This window comes from Papio anubis, chromosome 2 (assembly GCF_008728515.1).
Source record: "Papio anubis isolate 15944 chromosome 2, Panubis1.0, whole genome shotgun sequence".
NCBI lineage: Eukaryota > Metazoa > Chordata > Mammalia > Primates > Cercopithecidae > Papio > Papio anubis.
In genome coordinates, this window is record NC_044977.1 from 168,280,603 (window position 1) to 168,306,434 (window position 25,832).

A 25,832-nucleotide genomic window follows, 5' to 3' on the forward strand; every position below is an offset into this window, starting at 1 on the left:
CCCCCCGGGTTCCCGCCATTCTCCTGCTTCAGCCTCCCGAGTAGCTGGGACTACAGGTGCCCGCCACCTCGCCCGGCTAGTTTTTTGTATTTTTTAGTAGAGACGGGGTTTTACCGTGTTAGCCAGGATGGTCTCTATCTCCTGACCTCGTGATCTGCCCACCTCGGCCTCCCAAAGTGCTGGGATTACAGGCATGAGCCACCGCGCCGGGCCCTGTGCATACTCTTAAAAATATTTTCAAATATCTACAGAAATATCTTCTCATGGTATTAGGAACTTCTTGGTTTTAAGCATTTCTATTTCATTTCTTTTTTTCTTTTCTCCTTAGGACTGGCAGTTCATCTGTAACACTGGTTACAAAGACAAGTAAATAAAAATAAATATCCAAATGGCATTAGAAACAATCCAGCTGGATTGCTGCTGAGCAGAGAATATACGCTGATTTAGAGCCAGTTCTGTTAGAACGCCCAACAGCCTTCTAGGCTTAGCAGAAAAACCAGCATTTCTTTTTTTTTTTTTTCCTCTTCATTAGGTGTACAATCCATTCCTTAACTGATAACTCCAACATTTCTACAGTTTTTTTTTTTTTCAATTGGAATTCTTGTCCTTTAGGGTTAAGTTTTGCTCATATACTAAAGTTGGCCCCAAGGTCATCCCTGAGTTCTTATGAACTGTCTTTCTCAACTGGGATTCTGAGAGAGGATCCATGAGGCATGCCCTATGGCATAAACTGCAAGTGATGGATTAACTTCTCTCTTGCATATCCAGAATGGCATAGATATGAACCATACATGGGGCAATTAAGAAAATGTCACAAATCGTGTCTTCTGTGGTTCAGATGAGGAAACCAAACTAAAGCCTAATACAAATACATACATTGTTTTCCTCAGTCTATACCTTGAGGTTTTATATAAAATATTAATTTCACAGACTTACAATTCATAGTATTCAAACCTCTGTTTAGAGGTGCAAGTGAGAATTGAGGGGAGATTTGAATCAGGAATAAGGGAACCCAAAGGAGGAAGAAAGAGAAGAAAAAAGGAAGGTTCAATATTATTGGGCAAATTTGGACTGGTTTGTAAATTTGCAGATCTAAAGTGTTAATAAATTGTTTATTATTATCTAGAAAGAAGCATTACAGAAATACATGCCTTTATCTTCCTGCTCACCACCAAAACTCTGATATTTTTAGATTTGCATGCCTTGTATGTTAGGTGATGACAATAAGCCAAATTTAAATAGCTCAAAGTTATTTTGCTTGGCATACCGCAAAACAGCCATTAATAGACACAGACATGGGCCCAGCAAATTCTACACTGCCTTGTGTCCTGTTGAAAGTGTCCTGTTGTTCATTAAGCACAAGCATTTCCTTCCAAATGATATTAGGATATTCCAGAAGTGAGCTCTACTTACAGAGCTATATATATGCTAACCCTCATGTACCATCTGTTATTCTTTGCTAATTCTAACACACTTTTGCCCTGATGTGTTTGCATTATTTGGAAAAATGAACACTTACCAATTAAATTCAACAATAAAAATGGCCCAGTGGGTGTAATGAAGCAATAAAAAAACAGTATTCTTGGTAAGTGTTGCCATCACAGTTTGAGATTTTATATTGCTGCTGAGGAGTAATTTCTAAAACAATTACTTGTGGGCAAATATATTAATAATATTCAAATACAGTCCAAGTTGAAAATCAAATCCACATGATGGGAAATTTTAAGTTCAGACTGACATTGTGTCCATGATATGGCACATCCCCTGGGCTCACATGCTGCAGCATGTATTAATTTTATTCCAACTCTACCCTCTGATGACAGTGCGTTTACAAGGTATAGTAAATAGGTTTTATTGCAGATAATTCTTTTCTGTTATTCATCTCATTTTAAATTCATGTATTAGTAACCTTAATTGCATTTCAAATGAGTGGAAAGTGCCTTTTGAAGTGTCTAGAGGAAATTTTTCCAAATATATGTGTCAAGAAATTTGTCGTGGTCACTGAATATAATGGCTAGCAGCTCCAAGTTCATAAAGTAATTGCTAATATCATTAAGTTCTAAAGGTCAAGGTTATATAAATACTAACCTAGTGATATGGGATAAGCCCACTAGAACCATCTGGAATAACTTAGTATTGAAGGAAAATTAAATATTCACATACAAACCTGTCCTCTATGAATAAACTTACACTTCTTTAGTATTTTTTAGTGAACCTGCAATCCTTGAAAAATATCCATACACAGGAAATATAAGTTGTATAACAAAGATACAGGCTATTTTTTTTTTCTCTTTACACTAGATAGATTTCCATTCTTGTAATTTGGGGTGTAATTTAACCTAGTTTAACATGATAAATCATGTGACCTACCACTTCACAATAAGTATAAAGGATACTCTGTGAATTTCTAAAATGTAAAATCATCTCTGAAAAATACCTAAAAGTCATATTCAAACAACATTTTCTCCCTTAAATTACATGACTCTTGTTATTCATCTATAAGAAATATGTGTGCTTTTAAAGAAACTGGCAGTAATTATTGTTTTACATGGTGAATTAAGTTAAATACAGCATTCTTTTTTAAAAAATAAACATAGGAAGCCCACAGGAGAAATTGCTTTTTCTATTTTTAATTGGGTTAAATAATTATTATTGGTCTAATTAAATATATTTTTAAATAGTGTGCCATATTGACCTTATAAGACAATTTTGCCTAATGTGATCACTTAGAGGTGTTACTAGAGCATATTCTTCTTTTAGAGCTAATTCTAGGTGTAGAATATAAGTGATAAAAGATGAACATTCTGTTCTTAATAAAGATCTATTGTCTTTAAACATTTAAGCTGATGAAGTTATTCTTCAAAAATTAAGAGACGCTAATACAATGTGTAGGACTTATACTTGCAAAACAGTAATTAATGAATAAACATTTTTACTCATATTCTAAAGAATCATAAAATAAAGACTATCATTAAAATATTTCAGGGAAGGAATATAACTTATTAAAAATTACCACTTTATGAGAAAAACAAGGAGAATGTATCAGTATCTTTACTTACTACTGATGCTCATTAAATAACTCTGATGTACCAATCTATAAAAAAATCAATGGTAATTTCCAGATTCTTCTAACAAAGCGTGATTCCTCTTAACTCTGTCTTGTTTAGGAATTGACATAATGATGAAGAGGATATGATTTTTTTCCGCCCATCTACCCTGAAATGGCTCCATCATTCATCTCTTTCTCCATCCCACTTATTCAAGTGATTCTTTCAATGACAGTGCACTGTTCCTAATCTCAGGGTTTGGAAACATGGCCCTAAGACTAACAGATTGCAGTGACTTAGTCCAAAGCAGGACATATGAGCCACACCGGATCAGAGAACTTCTGAGAGATTTGGTGTTCAGATGCTGAGAGTTGCTTTCTTTTCCCCTGATTTGCAAGCTGAGATGTCTGCATTGAGCTGCCAATAGGCTTTGTTTCCCCAGAACAAATAAATCATATTGTAGCTTGAGAAAATGAAGCTGTTTTAGCCACGTCTAAGATTGTTCCTACTGAACCTCACCTCTTGGTATTCATGCTGTCATATAGTCTCCTTCCATAATAGTCTCCTTCTAGTCTCCTTCCATAATAAACAGGGCTAACATATGTAACCAATAGCATACATTGCAAAAATAATCATGTATGACTCCTCAGGCTAGTTCACAAGATTTCTGCCTTACATTCTCTTGGATCATGTCTCAGGGAAACCAGCTGCCATTTTGTGAAGACACTCAAGCAAGCCCTGTGTGAATTACCACGTTGAAAGTGGACCCTCCAAATCCAATAAGCCTTCAAGAGATTGTCGATGTCATGGACAACATCCTGACTGCAACCTCATGAAAAAACCTCAGCAAATGCTTCCTAACTAGCTTCTTCTGAATTCCAGACCTACAGAAAATGTGTGAGATAACTGTTCTTCAGCCCAGCCAAGACCCTCAGAAGATGGGAGTGGAATTTTGCCTCCCCTGCACAAATTATTGCCATGACTTAGTGACACCTTTAATGAACTGAACACTGGGTTAAAGTTTTCTCTAATTCTTAAATAACTCTGCTAGGTAGCTTGTCATTAAAAACGGGATTTTTGACAAAGGTCTATTTAATACCAATGGCCAAGTTCTTTCCACCATGATTCTACAGTTCCTAGCTTCATATACTTACATTAATCTCAGATAAGACAAGAGTAACTGTAACACTCTTCATTCAAAGAAAATTCTTAGTTATCACAAATTAAATTGTAATTGTTTAAAAATTAATAATTCCTTCTTATGAATAGTTTGTATCTCAGCCACATTGAGGGAGTGCTTTATTTGACACCTTCCTTCAATATTTCCCCTCCAGGCAGAATAAACTCTTTCACAGTATAGCCTTTATTAATTAAAAATGGCTTTCTCTTCCTAACGGATTATACAATGTTGAGGCAGTAATCTGAGCTTAGTCGTTGTTTGTACACATTTTTCTATTATAAAGTGATACAATCATACTAATTTTGAAATAGATGAAAAAAAATTAAAATCTTAAGCTATTTACTCACTTATGTCCCCAAAACTTATTATATATGATATTAACAAGTATTACATTTGGAAAAATATGGGTTAAATGAATTTTAGCAGAATTATTTCCTGTAGTAGATCTTAGAATCTTTACTGTTTTGGTTTGTATTGTAACTTCAAAATTGAAGATTATGTGCAGTTTTTCTAATTTATTTGACCACTGAACTCTTTTATCATAAAGCTTCTGGATTAGTGTTCCATGAAACTTTGGGAATGAGTTCAGTATTCTATTATATATTGGGGCTCTTCTCACTTTTGTAAATAAGTCCAAGATGAATATCCTGAGGCATTTACATTGTGTTTCATATGTTTTGGGAAATTCTAGGGTAAATACCCAAGGCCTCAAAGATATAAATATTGTTTCAAAGAATATTGAAAATTTAAGTTTTTCATCTACATTTTTAAATGGCTTTCAAAATGATTATAACCACATTTAGAATACAATCAAGGCATGGGAAAGCCAGTTTTATCGAACTCTTATCAGCATTAGGTAGCACATTTTTTTTCCTTAATTTTGCTAGTGAAACAAGTGGAAAATGGAAACTCATAGTTATGACTATTTTTATTTTTGATAGGAGGTAGAACACTTCTTTGTATGTTTTATTAGAAGTTCCTCTTTGTGCAATATATACTTCCAAACTTTACACATGTATGCATGGTAACTTAGAAGATCTATTAAGAGTTTTATAATCTCTTATGCTTAGTACATCTCAACTATTAGATTTTGATTGATAATTTTTTAAATCAAATTCTAATTTTGCATAAGCTATTTTTGCCAAAATTAAAGTATTAGCCATATACATGGGTGCTATTTTACTATTCCTTCCATATTACAGATAAAAGCAAACTATATTTACCCTAGGGCTTTAGTGTTGTTTCGGATTTTTTGAATTAAAATTTAATTCAATCTGACAGGCATTTTTGGTGCTTAGTATAGAGTTAGTCCTTAAATTTTCATTGTCCCTCAAATAGCTAACCGATTATACTGAGAAGATTTATTTTTTAAAATCTTATTTTTCCATTTATATCTTTTGTCTTTAATCCACTGCTTTTAGTTTTCAGTTAACATACAGTAAAATTCACTTTCATTTGTGTAAAATTCCATAAATTTTAACATATATTTACATTTGTGTAACCACCAATAAAATCAGTACATAAAACACCACATCACCCCCCAAAATCTTCCTTGTGTTATTCATTTGTTGGCATACCCATTTTACACCTGGCAATTACTAATCTGTTCTATGTCATTAGTGTTTTCTTTTCAAGAATGTAAGTAGAATAAAAAAGTGTGTGCCCCTTTGATACTGGCTTTTTAACTCAGGCTGATGCTTTTGAGATACTTCCAAATTATGCATATTAATAGCTTGTTCTTTTTGTTACTGAGTTCTCCACAGTATGAACATACTACAATTTGCATATTTTTTCACCCGTTGAAGGACACTAGGGTTTTTCCAAAATGTTGGTAATTATAAATCATTCATACAGGCTTTTTTGTGAATATAAGTTTGTATTTATCTAGAGTAAATACCAAGGGCAATATTTTGGTCCTTATATTCTTAACTTTATAAGAAACTTCAAATTTTTTTCCCTCCAAAAAAGTATTAGTTTAAATTTCTACCAACAATTTATGAGAGTTCCAATTGCTCCACATTGTCATTAGCAGTTGGTATCATAAGGACTTTTTAAAGTTTTAGCCATACTAATGGTTTCTAGTGGAATCACACCGTGGTTTTAATTTGCATTTCCTTAATGACTAATGACATTGAACACTGTTTTTCTTAACTCATAGTTCAAAGGAAGAAACATATTTTAATGTGTTTATGTGTCACACATATATTCTCTTAGCTGAAGTATTTGTTCAAGTCTGTTGACTGGAGTTTTGAGATTTACGTACACACATTCACACAAACGTATATGTATATATATATTTTTTTCTAGCTATAGGTCTTTTGTTGGCAGGGCTAGCCTAAAGGCCACTCATCAATTTTTTTCTTTAATATAGTATGCTTTTTATGTCATATAGAATAACACTTTTCCTGATCCAGTTCATGAAGATTTTCTTGTATATGTTCTACTAAAAGTTTTATAGTTTTACATGTTGAAATCTATGGTCCAAAGATTATGGGAAACTTACAGATTTTTATTTATATTCTCAAATTTTCAAAAATGACTATACTTTTTATGCTACTAACAAAGCATGAAGATGCCAGTTGTATTGATCTCTAGCCAGCATTAGATATTATATATTTTTTCATGTTTGTTTGTTCATTGCAGCACTATTCACAATAGCAAAGATATGGAATAAACCTAAATGCCTATCAGTGATAGACTGGATAAAGAAAATGTTAGACATATACACCATGAAATATTATACAGCCATAAAAAAGAACGATATCATGTTCTTTACAGGGACATGGATGGAGCTGGAGACTATTATCCTTAGCAAACTAACACAGGAACAGAAAACCAAATACCACATGTTCTCATTTATAAGTGTGAGCTAAATGATGAGAACACATGGACACACAGAGAACAACACACACTGGGGCCTTTTGGAGGGTGGAGGGTAAGAGGAGGAAGATGATCAGGAAAAATAACTAATGGATAGTAGACTTACACCTGGGTAATGAAATAATGTGTACAATGAACCCGATGACACAAGTTTACCTATGTAAAAAACTGCAAAAAGTAAAAAAAAAAAAAAAAAAGTTTGCTAATTGAATAGGTGGAAAACAGTTACAGTTATGTATGTAGCTTTTAAGTATTCTTATCTGCATTCTTATTTCTATACCAACTTTGTTTTGTTCAGCATTTCACAGGATATTCTTTGTCATTATTTTACTTCATACCTTATGTTTATATTTAGAGTGTGTATTTTGTAAAAATAGAAGTAGGATTGTCACTTGATTATATTATTTACATTCAATAACACATATATTTGAGTTTACATCTATGTTCTATTTTCTATTTTCTCCTTTCATTCTTTTTTCTTTGTCTTGCCTTTTGATTGAACTATTTTGTTTTTATTGCATTTATTCTCTGTTATCTTGTTGATAATACTGTGGTTTATTATTCTTTTACTTCTTATCCCAGAGATTACAGTATCCATCCTCTACTTATTAGAGTTCATTGCAGATTGCTAATTTTACCATATATTGAAAAATTCCAGAACATTTCAACACTTTGATTTTGCTCATGTCTCACTTGTTTTATGTCATCATTTAGTATAATTCTGCATTTGTTTAAACCCCAAAATACACTATTGTCATTTTAAAGGTTTTTTTTTTTTTTTTTAGTTTTACTACACATTCACCATTTTTATGATTTCCTCACTGTACTAATTTGCTTTTCTCTGAGATTATTTTCTCTTACTCAAGAGATTGTCCTTAATATTTACTGAGAATGGGTCTGTAGATGAGAAATTCTTTCATTTTTCTTTGCCCAAAAATATCTTAATGTTACTTTTATTTTTGAAGGATGATTTCAATAGATACAGAATCCATTTTGGCTGGTATTTTTATTTCTCAATTTGTAAATATTATTCCATAAAATTTGGCTTCCAATTTTTCTGTTGAAAAGTCAGCTTCCAGACAATTTTTCACATAATTTTTAGTCTGATGTTTTATTTTCCTTTTGTCTTTCCCTTTTAAAGGTGGAATTTTTAAAAAGACATTTGGTGTGATTTTTGAATTTATTCTGCTTGGTGTTTTTGAATTTGTAATTTGACATATTTTGTCAGTAGTAGAAAATTATTGGGCAGCATTTCTTTGACTATTACTTTTATTCTAGGCTCCTTCTCCTCTTCTAGGACTCTAGTTACACCGGCATTAGAATTTTTCATGATGAACCATATATCTGTATCATTTTTTCCTGTATTTTTCCATTTTTGTTTCCTACCCGTGATCTATTCCAGATATTTTAATGAGTTGTTCACAGCTCATGAAATCTCTCCAACTTTGACCAACTGGCAGTTCGACTCATCTATATTTGATTTTGACTTATTTGGTCAAAATGGTGAAAAATGCTTATAAAATTTATAAACTACTCCAGAAGATGTTTGCCTCTTCCAGGGAATGGGCTTTGGGCCCTTACTCCTAGAGTGCAGGTATTCAGGAGAGTCAGGTGAAAGTCTGGAGCTCTACCCAAGCTTTTTCTCCATACCATAAACTTCAATGTTTTTCTCTCCTGTTGTATGAGTCAGCCAGATACTCTCCTTATAATAGCAGCTTCTTTTCCCCTGCATTCTGTTCAGATTCTGGGACTCATGACCCTGCGTGGTTTAGGACAAGACAAATGTCTTGATGAACAAAAGCTGCTTAAAATATCTACCTTACTTCATTTTGGTTTCCTTTCCTGTAGCATCTTTCCTTCAAAAGTCTTGCTTTCCTTTATTGTGCTCAGACTTCAAACAGCTTTTTGTTGGCATTTTATGTAGCTTTCATAGTTGTGTAGAGGGAAGACTGGCTTCATACGACCACTTTGTCATAGTCAGAAGGTGATGTCCCCTTTTGCTTTCTAACCTGTATATTTATGTATTGCTTCTCAACATGTATGTATTTATGAAATCTCATATACAATTTTTAAAGGAAAATAAATGGTTTAACAATCAGGATTAAAAATGGAGAACAGACACAGAAGCTGTATATACAATAATGCAGTTATGAGAATATTTAAGACAAGAGACTCAAAATAAACAAAGAATTTCTAGTAGCTGGATTTGGCAGGTTTACCTAGTAAGTTTAAAAGTTAAGATTAAGTTTAAAGATGAAGATTGTATATTTAGAAATAAGAGGACAAAAATATTCTCAATTTATGATGTTGAGGCAACCACTGATATTTGCAGCAAAAATGTATTAGACTTGTGAAAGGATTCTCAATGAGAGAAAGCTTCAAGATAATTAATGATCTGGTACAAAGCATTGTGGAAGAAAGCTCTAAGTTTTTTACACATGGGAAATAATTGATGAGACCTCGTTTATAGAAATACACTTTCATAGAATAAAAAAGACAAGAGAGAAGTTAAGTTTTCTAATATTATTGAATTGTAGGTCTTTGTAAAGCAATAACATTTTAAAAAATTTATCTCAACAAAAACCTGGCCTTGACATGTTTAAAATCTTTCAGATCTTTAATATTGGGTTTTTTCCTCACATTTTATGCTGATACATAATTTAAACAAATGACTACATATTTGTAATACTATTATAAAAATGTGTACCTGGCAGGAAGGCATGGTAAGTAAACACACATTCACTGTAAAATTAAACAATGGAGTAAATAACCTTTCCCCAATCTTTATATATGAGATCTTGCCCCATCATTAACCTTCTTAAGTTAGATTTCACCACTTCTTTAAAAGAGAAATCAACTGTTATTAGATTCATCATATTCCCCTCATGCTACACATTCACTGAAAGACTCAGCAGCAACTTCTTTGCTGAATGGAATTGCTGTACATTTCAATAAGTCTGTCTTCTTTAACATCTGCAAAATACAAATTCTACATCTACATCTACATCTACTACTGTTTAATAAGTCTTATGATTATTGATCTTTACAAGTTTCTTTCCTTATTGACGGGTCTCATGTTTTACTTCTCCTGTTTTGTAACTCTCGAATCTCTTAGCTCTGAGATTTGAAAAGAAGGCAAAAAAACCAAACACACGAAAAACGTAATCTAATCTCCACATTGCTTTTGCCATTTTAAGGTCTGAAGTTTTTGCTTCTATCTCCTCCATCCTGCTTTTCCATCCCTTTGTTTCACCAGGCTATAATTGTCTGCCCAATGTAGATTATATTTTACATCTCAGATCAGAGAAACGTGTGGAAGGAAATGCAGAAGTTAAAAATAACATGATTTGAATGTTTTATTCAATGCATACTTAAATAGGCAACATCATTAACAACACTGATTGACAATACAACTGAATGCAAAAGCTGTCCAAAAAGAGAGTGTTTGCCCCTGCAAAACAGCAAGACGCTAGGCCATGGAAATGTTAGCTTCAGTGTTTCACTTGGCAGCTTCCATACAGTCAGGAAATTTGGCATTCTGACTTCAAGTTTAATGTTACTGTAAAAGTCTGTAATGTACACTACAGAAGGGAAAAAGGAAGGGAAGTGGCACATATGGATTGTTACTACTGGAGGAGAACTGTGCTAATCCCAGAAGACTTCTTCTTCTATTATTATTATACTTTAAGTTCTAGGGTACATGTGCACAACGTGCAGGTTTGTTACATATGTATACATGTGCCATGTTGGTGTGCTGCACCCATTAACTCGTCATTGAAATTAGGTATATCTCCTAATGTTATCCCTCCCCCCTACCCACTCCCCACAATAGGACCCGGTGTGTGATGTTCCCCTTCCTGTGTCCAAGTGATCTCATTGTTCAATTCTCACCTATGAGTAAGAACATGCGGTATTTGGTTTTCTGTTCTTGCGATAGTTTGCTGAGAACGATGGTTTCCAGCTGCACCCATGTCCCTACAAAGGACATGAACTCATCCTTTTTTATGGCTGCATAGTATTCCATGGTGTATATGTGCCACATTTTCTTAATCCAGTCTGTCATGGATGGACATTTGGGTTGATTCCAAGTCTTTGCTATTGTGAATAGTGCCGCAATAAACATACGTGTGCATGTGTCTTTGTAGCAGCATGATTTATAATCCTTTGGGTATATCCCCAGTAATGGGATGGCTGTGTCAAATGGTATTTCTAGTTCTAGATCCTTGAGGAATTGCCACTGTCTTCCACAATGGTTGAACTACTTTGCAGTCCCACCAACAGTGTAAAAGTGTTCCTATTTCTCCACATCCTCTCCAGCACCTGTTGTTTCCTGATTTTTTAATGATTTCCATTCTAACTGGTGTGAGATGGTATCTCATTGTGGTTTTGATTTGCATTTCCCTGATGGCGAGTGATGATGAGCATTTTTTCATGTGTCTGTTGGCTGCATGAATGTCTTCTTTTGAAGATTTCTTATTGTTAGCCTCATTGTTCAGATGGAAACACTGTAGTTAAAAATTTTAAGTAAATTTCCTAAAGCAGCATACCCTTTTAAAGGGCTAAATTTAAATGAGGTATGGCTAACTGTAAGGCCAAAAACTGAAGAGAATTAATATCTAGTCAACAAAATATATACATATATGTGGTATACAGGTGAAATTTATGAATTTTTAAACAGGATAAAATGTGAAATTTTATAAAAAGGGACCCAAACAATAACAATAGTAATACTACTTAACATTATGAATGCTTATTATATTCTACAAACTCTTAAAAACTTTACCTCCCAGATTTATTTAATTATCAAAAAAATATTAAATAGGCACTAATATTTTTCCTATTTTATAGGTGGAGACTGTGTCAGCACAGAAAGGTTAAGATCATACAATTAAAAGCTGTCAAAGAGAGAATAGGAACATCTGGACTCCTTGCCCTAACCATTACAACACAGAGCCATAGGATAATTTTCATATCATAAATTAGATTAGGAAATTAATAGAAAGAGGTCAATTCACTTTTCATTTAAGTTTCATCATGGCAAGATGACAAAGTCAACTGAGAGAAAATTAAATAATATATTTTGCTTTATTCTTAATTCTTGAAGTTTAAATAATATCCAAACACTGTTTTCCACTCCTGCAACCATAAAAAGTTTTTACTTATATGTAAAAAAATATATAGTAAAGGTAGCTATCCTGATTTAAATATGTTTACATATATATATATGGAAAGCTCTAAGTCTTTTATACATTGGAAATAATTGATGAGCTCTTGTCTAGAGAAACACACTTTCATAGAATAGACACAGAAAAAAAAGAGATAAGTTAGGTTTTTCTGATATTATTGAATTGTAGGTATTTGTAAAGCAAGAACATTTAAAAAAGTTTATCTTAACCAAAACATTGCCTTGACATGTTTAAATTCTATCAGATGTTCAATATTGTTTTTCTCTCACATTTTATGCTGATACATACAATAACCCTCCCTCAATCCGAGGCAGTGCAGCTCATAGCTCCAAAAGAAACCTGTCCCTTCCACTTGAGGAGAAAAGAAGGAAGACAAAGGGGACTTTGTCTTGCAACTTGGACACCGGCTTAGCCACAGTAAGATAGGGCAGTGGGCAGAGTTGCGAGGCGCTCATTCCAGGGCCTAGCTCCCAGATGACATTTCTAGAAACACATTAGGATAAAAGGGAATAAGATGCCCTGAAGGGAAGAACCAAGTCCTGGCAGGATTTATCACCTGCTGACTAAAGAGTCCCTGAGTCCTGAATTACAAGCAGTGGTAACCAGGTAGTACACACAGTGGCCTGTACTGGATTCAAAGCTGTGGTGGCTACAAGGAGAGACCCCTTCTGCTTGAGAAAAGCAGAGGGAAGATTAAAGGGAACTTGTCTTGTAGTTTAGGTACCAGCTCAGCCACAAGGGTAGAGTATCAAGCAGGCTTTTGGGATCTGCAATTCTAGGCCTTGGCTCTTGGATGGCATTTGTGGACCCATCATGGGCCAGAGGGAAGCCCACTGCTTCCCACAGTAACCACTAGCTGACTGAAGAGCCCTTGGACCTTAAGTGAACATCAGCAGCAGCCTGGCAGTAGTCAAAATGGACCTGTGATTGTGGTGGACATGGAAATAGACTCCTCTGCCAGGGAAACGAAAGAGAAGAGAAAAGTGAGAATGACTTTGTCTTATGGTTTGAGTATCAGCTCAGTCGCAGTAGAATAGAGCATCAGGTAGATTCCTGAGATTCCAACTTCAAGCCTTCGCTTCTGAATGGCATCTCTGGACCTGCCTGGGGCCCAAGAAAACTTGTTACCCTGAAGGGAAGAAGAGAAATCTGGCTGACTCCATAACCTGCTGATTATGGAGCCTTAGGGCTTTGAGCGAACATAGGTAGTAGTCAAGTGGTGGTTTTGGTGGGCTTTGGGTGAGACTCAGTGCTGTGCTGGCTTTAGGTCTGATCTAGCACAGTCCCAATGGTGGTGGCCACAGGGGTGCTTCTTACACCACTCCCCCAGTTCCAGACAGCTCAGCAGAGAGACGAGACTCTATTTCCTCTCTGTTTGGAAGAAAGTAAGGGAAGATAACAAGAGTTTCTGTCTGGTAATCCAGAGAATTCTTCTGGATCTTATCCAAGATCACCAAGACAGTACCTCAACCAGTCTGTAAGAATCATGTTTTTTTTGTTTTTTTTTTTTTTGTTTTAAACAGGGCCTTGGGTGCCACCTAATGCAGACATAGCTGTAGTGACCAAGAACTTGTATCATAAAAACTAAGTTCCTCTGAATACATGAAAAATCTTTCCCAGAAGAATGGACACAAACAATCCCAGATTGTGAAAACTAAAATTAATACAACTTTTCAATGCCCAGAAAGCAATGAACATCCACAAGCATCAAGGGCATCAAGAAAAACACGACCTCCTCATACAAACTAAGTAAGGCACAACAGACCAATCCCAGAGAGACAGAAATATGTGACCTTTCAGACAGAGAATTCTGTCTGTGCTAAGGAAATCAAAGAAATTCAAGAAAATACAGAGAAAGAATTTAGAATCCTACCAGATATATGTAACAAAGATACTGAAATAAGTAAAAAGAATCAAGCAGAAATTCTGGAATTGAAAAATGCAACTGATATATTGAAAAATGCAGTATGTCATTGTTAGCAGAATTGATCGTACAAAAAAAAAGAATTAGTGAGCTTGAGGACAAGCTATTTGAAAACTCAGTCACAGGAGAAAAAGCATAAAGAACAATGAAGTATGCCTAGAAGATCCAGAAAATAGCCTCAAAAGGGCAAATCTAAGAGACACTGGCCATAAAAAGAGGATAAAGATAACCAGGGGTAGAAAGTTTATGTAAAGTGATAATAAAAGACGACTCACCAAATCTTTAAAAAAAAAAAAAAAATCAATATCCAAGTACAAGAAGGTTATAGAACACCAAGCAGATTTAACTCAAAAACAATGACTTCAAGGCAAATCAAACTCCCAAAGGTCAAGAACAAAAAAAATTCTAAAAGTAGCAAGAAAAAGGAAATAAATGACACCCAATGAAGCTCCAAAATATCTAGCTTCACACTTTTCAGTAGAAACTTTAAAGGCCAGAAGAGAGTAACATGACAAGTTTAAAACACTGAAGGAAAAAATATTTTATCCTAGAATAGTATATTTAGTGAAAATATCCTTCAAACAGTAAGAAGAAATAAAGATTTTCCCAGATAACCGAAAGCTGAGGGATTTCATCAACACCAGACCTGTCCTACAAGAAATGCTGTAAGCAGCTCTTCAATCTTAAAGAAAGAAAAAGAAAACAGTTATGAGCAACAAGAAATCATCTGAAGGTACAAAACTCGCTGGTAATAGTAAGCATACAGAAAAAGAATATAACACTGCTATTGTGGTGTGTAAACTATGCCTATCTTAAGTAGAAAGATGAAAAGACAAACTGATAAAAATAATAACTACGATAACTTTTCAAGAAATAGACAGTACAATAAGATATAAATAGAAATAACAAAAAGTTAAAGAGCAGGGGAATTAAGCTAAAATGTAGAGCCTTTATTAGTTTTCTCTTTGCTCGTATGTTTGTTTATGCAACAGTGTTGTCATCAGATTAAAATATGGGTTACAAGATATTATTTGCAAGCCTCGTGTTGACTCCAAATCTAAAATATTATAACAGATACACAAAAAACAAAAAACAAAAAATTAAAACATAGTACCAGAGAAAATCACCTTCATTAAAAAGAAGAAGGAAGGAAAGAGAGAAGGAAGAGAAGATCACAAAGCAACCAGAAAACAAATAACAAAATGGTGGGAGCAAGTTCTTGCTTATATGTAATAGCATTGAATGTAAATGGACTAAAGTCCCCCATCAAAAGACATAGAGTGGCTGAATGTATTAAAAAAGACCCAACTCAACCTGTTGCCATATACAAAAATCAAATCAAAATGGATTATAGAAACACGCTTTACCTGTAAAGACACACATACTGAAAATAAAAGGATGGAAAAAGATATTCTCTGCATATGGTAACAAAAACAGGGCAGGAGCAGCTATGTTTATATCAGACAAAATAGATTTCAAGACAAAAACTATAAAAAGAGATGAAGAAGGTTATTATATAATGATATATATGGATTATAAGAAACACACTTCACCTATAAAGACATACATGCTGAAAATAAAAGGATGGAAAAAGATATTCTCTGCAAATGGTAACCAAAAAACGGGCAGGAACAGCTATACTTATATCAGACAAAATAGATCTCAAGACAAAAAATATAAAAAGAGACAAATAGGTCATTATATAACGATAAAGGAATAAATTTAGGAAGAGGATACAACAATTGTAAATATATATGCATCCAACACTGGAACACTCAGATATATAAAGCAAATATTCTAGAGCTAAAGAGAGAGGTAGATCCTAATACAATAGCCACTAGAGACTTCAACGTCCCACTGTCTGCATTGGACAGATCATCAAGACAAAGGATCAACAAAGAAACATCAGACTTAATCTGCACTACAGACCAAATGGACCTAACAGATATTTATAGAGAATTTCATCCAGTTGCTGGAGAATACACATTCTTACCAACATATGAATCATTCTTAAGGATAGACCATATGTTAGGCCATAAAACAAGTCTTAAAACATCCAGAAAAAAAAATGAAAGAATAACAAGTATCTTCTCTGACCACCATGAATAAAACTAGAAATCAATAACAAGCGAAAGTTTGAGAACTATACAAATGTTGAAAATTAAACAATATGCTCCAAGTGACAACGGAGTGAAGAGATTAATAAGCAAATTGAAAAATTTCTTGAAACAAATGATAATGAGAACACAATATACCAAAACCTATGGGATACAGTGAAAGCAACACTAAGAAGGAAGTTTATAGCTATAAGTGCCTACATCAGAAAAGCAGAAAAACTTCAAATATACAACCTAACAATGCACCTTAAAGTACTAGAAAAGTAAGAGCAAACCAGTCAAAATTAGTACAAGAAAAGAAATAAAGATCAGCATAGAAATAAATGAAATTGAAACAAAAAATACAAGACTACAAATGAAAAGTTTGTTTTTTGGATATATAAACAAAATTAACAAACCTTAGCCATAACTAAAATAAATAAAGAAAGAAAGAAGAGCCAAATAAATGAAATCAGAGATGAAAAAGACACATTACAACCAATACTTCTGAAATTCAAAGGATTATTAGAGGCTACTATAAGCAACACTAAGCCAATGAATCTGAAAACATGCAAGAAATGGATTAATTTCTAGACACACACAACCTACCAAGATTGTATGCAGTAGGTTGGTACTGGCACAAAAATAGATACACAGACCAATGGAACAGATAAGTTCTAGAAAAGATTTGCCAAAACAATTCCATACATCTACAGTGAACTCATTTTCAACAAAGGTGCCAAGAGCATGTTACACTGGGGAAAGCACAAATCAGCAAAAATGGTGCTATGAAAAACTGGACATGCATATGCAGAAGAAAACTAAGCCCCGATCTCCTGCCCTATACAAAAATAAAATAAAAATGGATTATAGACTTACATCTAAGACCTCAAACCATGAAACTACTATAATAAAATATTGGGGAAACTCTCCAACACATTGGACTGGGCAAAGATTTCTTGAATAATATACCACAAGCATAGGCAAGCAAAGCAAAAAGAGACAAATGGGATGGCATCAAGTTCAAAAGTTTCTGCACTGCAAAGGAAACAATCAACAAAGTGAAGAAAGAATCCACAGAACAGGAGACAAAGTACTAATAACCAGAATCTGACAAAGGAGTAATAACCAGAATATATAAAGAACTCAACCAACTCTATAGGAATGAAATCTAGTAATCCAATTAAAAATGGGCAAAAGATCTGAAATAGACATTTCTTGAAAGAAGACAGACAAGTGGCAAACAGGTATATGCAAATGTGCTCCACATCATTGATCATCAGAGAAATGCAGATCCCAACTACAATGAAATTTCATCTCAGCCTAGTCAAAATAGCTTTTATCCAAAAGATAGACGATAACAAATACTGGGGAGGATGTGGACAAAAGGGAACCTATGTACACTGTGGATGGGAATGTAAATTAGTACAGCCACTATGAAAAAGAGCTTAAAGTTTCCACTAAAATCTAAAAGTATAAATACTATATGATGCACCAATCCGCTGCTGGACGTGTACACAAAAGAAAAGAAATCAGTCTATCAAAAAGATACGTGCACTCTCATGTTTATGGCAGCACTATTTATAATAGCCAATGTTTGAAAACAATCTAAGTGTCCATCAAGAGTCAAATGGAGAAAGAAAATGCAGTACATATACACAATGGAGAACTATTCAGCCATAAAATATATGAGATCCTGTCATTTGCAAAAACATGGATGAAACTGGAGGTCTTTGTGTTAAGTGGAATAAGCCAGACACAGAAAGCAAAATTCTTCCTGTTGTCACTTATTTGTGGGAGCTAAAAATAAAAACAATTGAACTCATGAACATAGAGAGGAGAAGGATGGTTACCAGAGGCTGGCAGGTGTGGGGTGGGTAGATGAGTGGGGGTTAATTGAGTTGGTCAATGGGTACAAAAAATAGTTGGAAAAAAATGAATAAGATGTCTATAGTCAATAATTGTACATTTTAAAGTATATAACTATATTGTAACAAAAAGGATAAATGCTTGATATAATGAATACCTCATTTCCCCTCATGTGACTAGTACACATTATTTGCCTATATCAAAATATCTTATGTACCACATAAATACACACACCTATTATGTACTCACAAAAAGTAAAACTTTTAAAAAAGTAAAAATTTAAGAAATAATTATTCAACAGGCACAATACTTTTCTAAAGCATGTTATCAGCCATGTGATGAGGCACTGTCAGCAGTTTCCAAAATTTACAAGCTGGCGAAACCAAAGAGAGAATAGAATTGAGTCATAGTCCTTGATGCTGAAAAGGCTCCCAGAAAATCGGGGAAGGCTTTGTAATGAGATATCAGGGAATCTTTGTTGTCAGTTTTGTAATGTTTGTTGCCTGTTTATAATTTCCACTTGCAGATTCCAAGGTTGATCCCCTACTTTATGAGGCTGTAAATGTTAAGTGTCTCAGTCTTTGATATGGCCACCTGGAGTCATTGACAATTGTATTACAGCAGAGAACTGCAGGCCATAAAGGCATTCTGCTTCTCGGATTCATTCAGTAAACCCATAATATTTACTCAAGGCACACTGTGAACAAAACATTGTGATATATACATATCTTTGGAGAGTTACAAAAAGAGAGCAGATATGACACATTCCCTTGAATAGCTTAAACTTATAAAAAGAAAGCTTGTTATAGACATGTCACAAATGCTCCTATTCATGTTTAGTCTTATAAATACAAATTAAATAAGCTGTTAAAATAAACTTAATAGTGGAAAGTAATAAAAGTGAGTGGCGAGCACACTTTAGGAGTTGATTCAACCGTAGAATCTATTAACACTTTGAAGGCATTCACATTTAGTAAAAACATCACGTACATTTTATTATTAATGATTTTAAAGTCCTTTACCCTATATATGGTGTTGTGTTATTTATATTAGTATATTTATATACTAAAGTTGGCTTGGGAAAAAAATATAAACATGAACTATAAGCAAACCATTTATTTTTGTTCCATGCACTGGTAAATTTTATTGCATTTTTCCAAGACTATTTATCATATACATTCATTTCATATGAAATACCTTTATTCTTTTAAATTTATTTTTGAAAACTTTAACAACAAATCATTACTGCTGATTCTACCAACATCCTTTAGGTACACTCATTTACTTGGCTTTCATTTATGATTTTAAAAGAACAATCATTCTGTTTTCACATAGCTAAGCAATAATATAACTACATCTACACAAAAGTCAACTCAGAATATATGTGGTGATTATAAGCTAATTGTATATTCAGCCTTATCTTTGAGAGGGTATAAGCATAAATATTAATTTTGGAAGACCAATTGTTTACCTTAGTAATGCAACATAGACAATTTCTTAATTTCTAGATATCAAAAACTTCTTTATTCAAAATTACATTCAGTTATATTTAATTAATAGTATTATATTCAATATCATATTTTACCATGTACTGAGAGGTTTGAAATAAAAGAAACCTATAGGAAACTTAAGATATAATATCAAACCATTTATATCAGCCAAGCCTCAGGAAAAGATTGTGTGGAAGACAAGTGAAAGAGTTATTGTATGATAATTGCACTGCTGTGCTTAATGCCCATTTAGAGAGCTGCATTAATAATCATTAAGATATAGCTTCAAATGTTAAACACATATCATTTTTACATTCTTTAATACCTTAAGTAACTAATGTCTCAACAGGGATTTTTTTCTTCTATTTTAGATAGCATGAAAAAATAATGAAATTTGTATGGTGGTTCTATACTTATATCATGGAAGCAAAAGAGGCATCCACAGGTGAATTGAGAATTAGGCAAGTATAATTTTACTTAACACGAATGAGCATAAGGAGTTAAAAGAATGAGCATGAGGACTTAGTTAAAATATATTTACTGATCATCTAAAGAATCCATACAGCTGAAAGTAAACAAAATGCATGTACCTGAAAATACCATGCCAAGAAAGAGATGATTTGGGTCAAGAAAATACATGGTTCTTGATCTGAGTCTCCAATCCATTGGACTAAAAATTGATATAGATAAATATAAAATCAATACAAACAGGATGTTTCTGGCATTACATTTTTATTACACATCTTTCAGAAATTATTTTCAATACATGAAAGCTTCCTCAGAGATTAATTAATCTCTCTCCTACTAGCAAACCATTTCCCTCTGCACCATTTACACTTTACATTCTGGCCATATGGAACAAGAGCTTGTTCCCTTACCACTCTGGATCCATGTACTTGAAAGCAGGCCAAAATATACTCTAAGTCAATGCACTGAATTACAAATTATCTAAACATCAATTTCATGAAATGACTGATTCAACAAAATAATACTAAGTATACATCCATAAACATAATATACTCACACTGGTGGTACTAAACAATGATATTCCTTAAAACAAGTTTTGAAAACAGGCAGTTTGGCATATTGATCCTTTGGTGAGTTGTTCTCACTTGCTTTTCCAAGAAATCTTTTCTAAACCTCCTAAACTCTTTTTATGGGCACTTACGCTTACCCAGCTAAATCAGCTAAAGAACTGATTTAAGTAAAAGGAATGTGTTTGCAAAGTTAGTCCTCAAACTCAGTAGATTATAAATTTCTCAAAAGTGGGAACATAATAAGCATGAATCATATTTATACTTGTTATTATATCTGTAGTACATACCAGATACTTAATAAAGCAGTTGATGAATGAATGCATATTCATCAGTATTAACAGTTACAGACTGGAAAAGTAAAAAAAGTTCTGAACATATCAGTAGCCACTTTTCTCATCCTACTCTCCCATCTTTTTGAAAAATCTAGTTTCCTGAGCCCTCTTGAATGGTCAGTAGATCACATAACCTCACTGCAGAGATCACGCATCTCATTTGTGTTATGTGTGGTTAGCTGGTCTAAATAGAGACAATCAAATGATCTTACATGAACATTTAGAATTTAGCTTCAGAGACTAGGCTCAGATTTCATTTGGATAGGTGAACCAGGAGGCGATACCGAGAAAGGGCAACTGTGTGTGTTCTTCCTGTATGTGTTGCAATAAATCAGGTCTATATAGAAAGAAAGTAGAGTGCTGCCTTGTGGCAGAAACAGAGGGAAAGACCAAGGGAGAGGATAGGAAAACAGGAGGATAATGGATGATGGTGGGCCAGAAAGTGAGAGAGGGCAACAACAGTCCTGGGGGTACCTGACTGTCATATTTCTTGACTCCACTCTGAGACTTCATTGAATTTCTTGTACTGCAGTGTATAGATCACCCAATATACTTCCAGTAAATCCCTTCATCTTCCTTTTCCTATCTAAATCTAGTTTGACTATGTTTTTAATTCAACAGTATGATTCCTGGCTTTGACAGAAGATGCCTAAGCTATGTGTTTCATCCAGATTTGTTTTTGCTTTGTGTTTTTTTTTTCTTCAGAATTTTCTCTGCCCTACAAATAATTTGGGGATATAAGTGACTACAATTCACAAATGGTAATCCTGTAAGATGTGTGGCAATAGGGAAAGTGTAGTACTTTTGCAGCACCAGTATGTTTAGCTTTCTTCTTCACAAACCTCTGTTTTTTCCTTCAAATGTGAAAAAGTTGGGCAGTTTCTTGCCCAGTTATTCCCAGAAGAGTGCAAAGGACTGAGGAACAGGGAGAAACGATAGGTGGAAGAAGGAGGTGACCACCAAATGCTGCCTCATCCCACCCCCTTATCACAGCACAGCTTCTGCTCTACTCATCCATCGATCCTTGCTCCATAAAAAGACAAAAAACAACAGAGCCTCTGTGCTTGCACCTCTTCATGCCATCTTGCTATATTTCCATATGCATATGTCTTTCTGCAATGGTTTCAAATTGAGAAGACTGGAGGGAAAAAGAAATTGATGAGCCCAGATCAAGTGGCCCTGATCCACCTGTTACAAAGTACTACATTGTTGACCTTTTGGAAGCACATTAGCAACGTTTCACTTAAGAGATTCTCTTTCCTTGGAATATGTCTCTAAAATGTCAGGCTTTATTCCCTCATCATTAAACAAATCAAGCTTAATGTGTTTCTGCTTTCAAGTGACTATTTTAAATAAGTCAAAAAGGCTTATTTAATGCCAATATAAAGATGATTTAGGTGGGAAAATGTAAAGGCAAATAAAGGCTCATCTTAGGGTTAGGTAATGCATAAAGCCTGTTTTTAAAAAATAATTATAAAAAGAAATATTAGGACAGAGATAATACTATAGCTATAGCTAGCATAGAACTATTAAACTAAAACATTCACTTGCTATCTTATTTATGGCCTTTCTGAGAAGAAATTAAGTAATACTTAACTGCGAGACACTAACTTAAGATGCACAACCAAACTGATTACCTTAACTAGGGGAAAAAATCAATTGTATGAATTTAGAACCAATAAAAGACTGTTTAAACATAATGGTTAGAGTGCATTTATTTAGAGGTGGTGAATAAGATACTGTTCTTTCTGGCCTCTGCTGAAATAAATGCAAGTTAGTCTGTGGAAGTTTATAAGTCACATTCACTTTAGAAATTTCATTTTATATTAAAAGGACATTTTTTTCAAAGAACAGACATAATTATTGGAAGTTTGTCGTGTGACAATAGAAGGGAAAATCATAATAATGTCATAGTTTGGCTTAGAGATCTAAGGGGGATTTGATAAATGCTTTCTCTCAAAGGACAGATAGGCTTTGTGGGCCACATACGGTCTCTGCTGCATATTCTTGTTTTTTGTTTGCATTTGTTCGTATTTACAACCATTTAAAATGCTAAAAACAATTTGTGTCTCACTGATAGCACAAAAACAAGCCATGGACCAGATTTGACCAGTGGGCTGTAGTTTGCTGATGTAAAGCAGAGTGATTGGATTGTCACATAAACCGATATGATTTACTTCCAGAAGTAGAATACTTCCAGTGGTATTCTCAGATTCGTGTCAACTTCTAATTGAACAAATATTAGTTTATGTCCTATTACTAACAAACCACAGGATAAACACTCTAGGTATCAATATGAATCAGTCTTAGATCCAGTATGCAAAGTTGAAAGCTTATGTACCATTTAACTATAACACAAGGTAAAAAAAACCTCCTCATGTCACTGATGTTGGCATATTATTTATTAAGTCACTATAACTCCAAAAGTTTGAGGACAAATTTTCCATGGACCAAGTTCTGTTCCTCAGTAAGAAATACTATCTCATCAGCACACCAGAAGGAAGAAATCTCAGGAAGATTAACCATTAACTAAAATCATAAGAGACTAATTCAAGTCCCAAGTCCCAAATGTTTACATCTTTGCGACATGTGAATTTTCTCCTTAAGGAGAGAATTTACACCAGAAGGATATTTATAAAGCAAACAATAAAATTTAGTTTATTGAGTCAGAATTTCCAATTAGTAAAGACCCATTCCTCACACATGGGGTACATTTGCCATAGGTTGGACAGCTCTGTGGGTCACAGTAACCCTGTCTCAGACAATGCTATGGAATTGCTGCCAGTTCTGCTCCTATGACTTTGCCATAGTCTATGTTCCCAGTCAAAACATATCCCTACTGACTTCTCCCTTTGTCTCCTCTGACTCACTCTGTCTCTGTTAGTCCTTCAAATTTAGATGATTTCCTCTGAAAGAGATATTTCAGGAAAATCTGACTTTGTTCACATCGTCTCTCCTTGCCAGAATATTTTTTCCTTACGTTAACGAAACACTTTTATATTCAAATTTCATAACTTGATAAATGTTTTGATTTAAAATAATTTTGTGCATATAAATATTCAGTTTACAGCTTGGATCTAGACTTTCATTGCTGTCTTGTCAACAATGCTACCATTATGGACAAATTGCTATGGGAATGCAGAAGAGTGAAAGCCCCTTTCATTTTAAGTTGTGGAAGGTACAGGAAACATTCCATGATGGCAGTGGTACTGGAACCAGGTCTATTAAAATAACTCGTATTCTTCATGAAAGCCAAGAGTTAGGAGGTAGAGGTTTCGAGTAAAAGAAGTGGCTAACACGGTGAAACCCCGTCTCCACTAAAAAATACAAAAAATTAGCCGGGCGAGGTGGTGGGCGCCTGTAGTCCCAGCTACTTGGGAGGCTGAGGCAGGAGAATGGCGTGAACCCAGGAGGCGGAGCTTGCAGTGAGCTGAGATCCGGCCACTGCACTCCAGCCTGGGCGAAAAACAGAAACCCCTCCCAAAAAAAAAAAAAAAAAAAAAAAGAAAATCTTAAGCATTGACCCAGATGTGAAAACACAAGGAAAATATGTGGAGAAGAAGCAATAGTTCATTTTGGTTAAAAAAGTTCCTGAAGGGATAAGTGTGAGGTATGACTTTGGAGAGTAGATTGAGCTGTGTCATAGAAAAGATGGAATATCATGTAGTAGAGTCTGCTTGCAGCTCACCAACATATCTCATCTTCTTTGAAGGCGCTTGGAGGGACCACACTTGAGAATTCCCTTTGCAGTTAGAAGTGGCCATGTGACAGAGGTCTCGTCAAGGAAAAATTATTGGAAGTCATGTGTGGCAACTCCCAGTCTTGCCCAGAAAAGCCTCCCATGTCTAATTCTTCATTTTATTTTGCCTTTTGTGGCCAATTTGAAAGTCATATGATGAAGATGAGTGAGCCACAAATTACCACTGGAGAGAGAAGTGCCCGCCAAGTAGAAGCATCTGTCTTGAATTTTCATAAACGAAAAATAACATCTATTGCATTAAACATTTTAGATTTTGCTACGTATCTGTTGGAGCAGCTAGCATTACCTTAACATTTTGGCCTTAACCTAAAGGTAAAAGAGAACCATTAAAGAACAGTGAATTTGCAAGAGAGGAAGAGGCCAACTGGAGTGCTATTCTAATATTCTCTAAGAGAATATACTCTTCTCACAAATTGGAACACAACTTGATCAGTCTATTCTTTCTGCCTTGCTCATTGCTTCTCACAAAAACCACAATAACGACTTTTGCCCATGTTTTCCCTTCCCTTTTTCTGCTCCCTGACATGGGTGGCCCATCGCCCATCATGTGACCGTGCATGGTGTGCCCTGCCTTCCCTTTCTAAGGAACTGTGAACAAAAACTTCTTCCTTCAAAGAAGCCATCTCCTTATCTGTTGGCCTCGGCATACCTGATTAAAACAAAATTCCAGGTACATGAAACATAGAGGTGCACTTCACTCCGGTATCACCTCTTAGTGAATTACCTCTACAATGACCCTGTTTCCAAATAAGGTTATATTTTGAAGTACTGGATGTTGGAACTTTAACACCTGAGCTTTTATGGGATATAACTGAATCTGTAACAGCGGTAAATTACACTTATTTGTAGATTTTTTGTTAAAAAATTTGTAAAAATTATAATTCATAACATTCTATAGTACAGTACATGTTATGGTAAATATAGAGAGCATGTTTTGTGGAGAATGATAGCTTGAAAAGAAGGAGTAGAGAACAATGAAAACACGGCAGAGCGCTAGAGAGATGATTTCAAGCTAATTTATGTGTGGAGGC

The 25,832-nt window shown here is 34.4% G+C and overlaps 1 protein-coding gene and 1 long non-coding RNA gene across 4 annotated transcripts in view; one reads left to right on the top strand and one right to left on the bottom strand.

Annotated features, from left to right (window-relative positions):
- Nucleotides 1-25,832, bottom strand: part of ZNF385D (zinc finger protein 385D) — a 963,288-nt gene that overhangs the window by 764,792 nt on the left and 172,664 nt on the right. The window contains exon 1 of one of the 3 annotated variants that reach the window (XM_021933870.2): nucleotides 20,263-24,358. The exons of the other annotated variants lie outside the window; for them this stretch is intronic. Coding sequence (XP_021789562.1) covers nucleotides 20,263-20,338 — 76 coding nt within the window. The 5' untranslated portion in view covers nucleotides 20,339-24,358. Of the gene's footprint in view, nucleotides 1-20,262; nucleotides 24,359-25,832 lie in introns of those variants that run through there. 3 annotated transcript variants of the gene reach the window in all.
- The window catches only part of LOC110742460, a 150,466-nt gene that overhangs the window by 80,325 nt on the left and 44,309 nt on the right, over nucleotides 1-25,832 (top strand). The gene's annotated exons all lie outside the window — the stretch shown is intronic.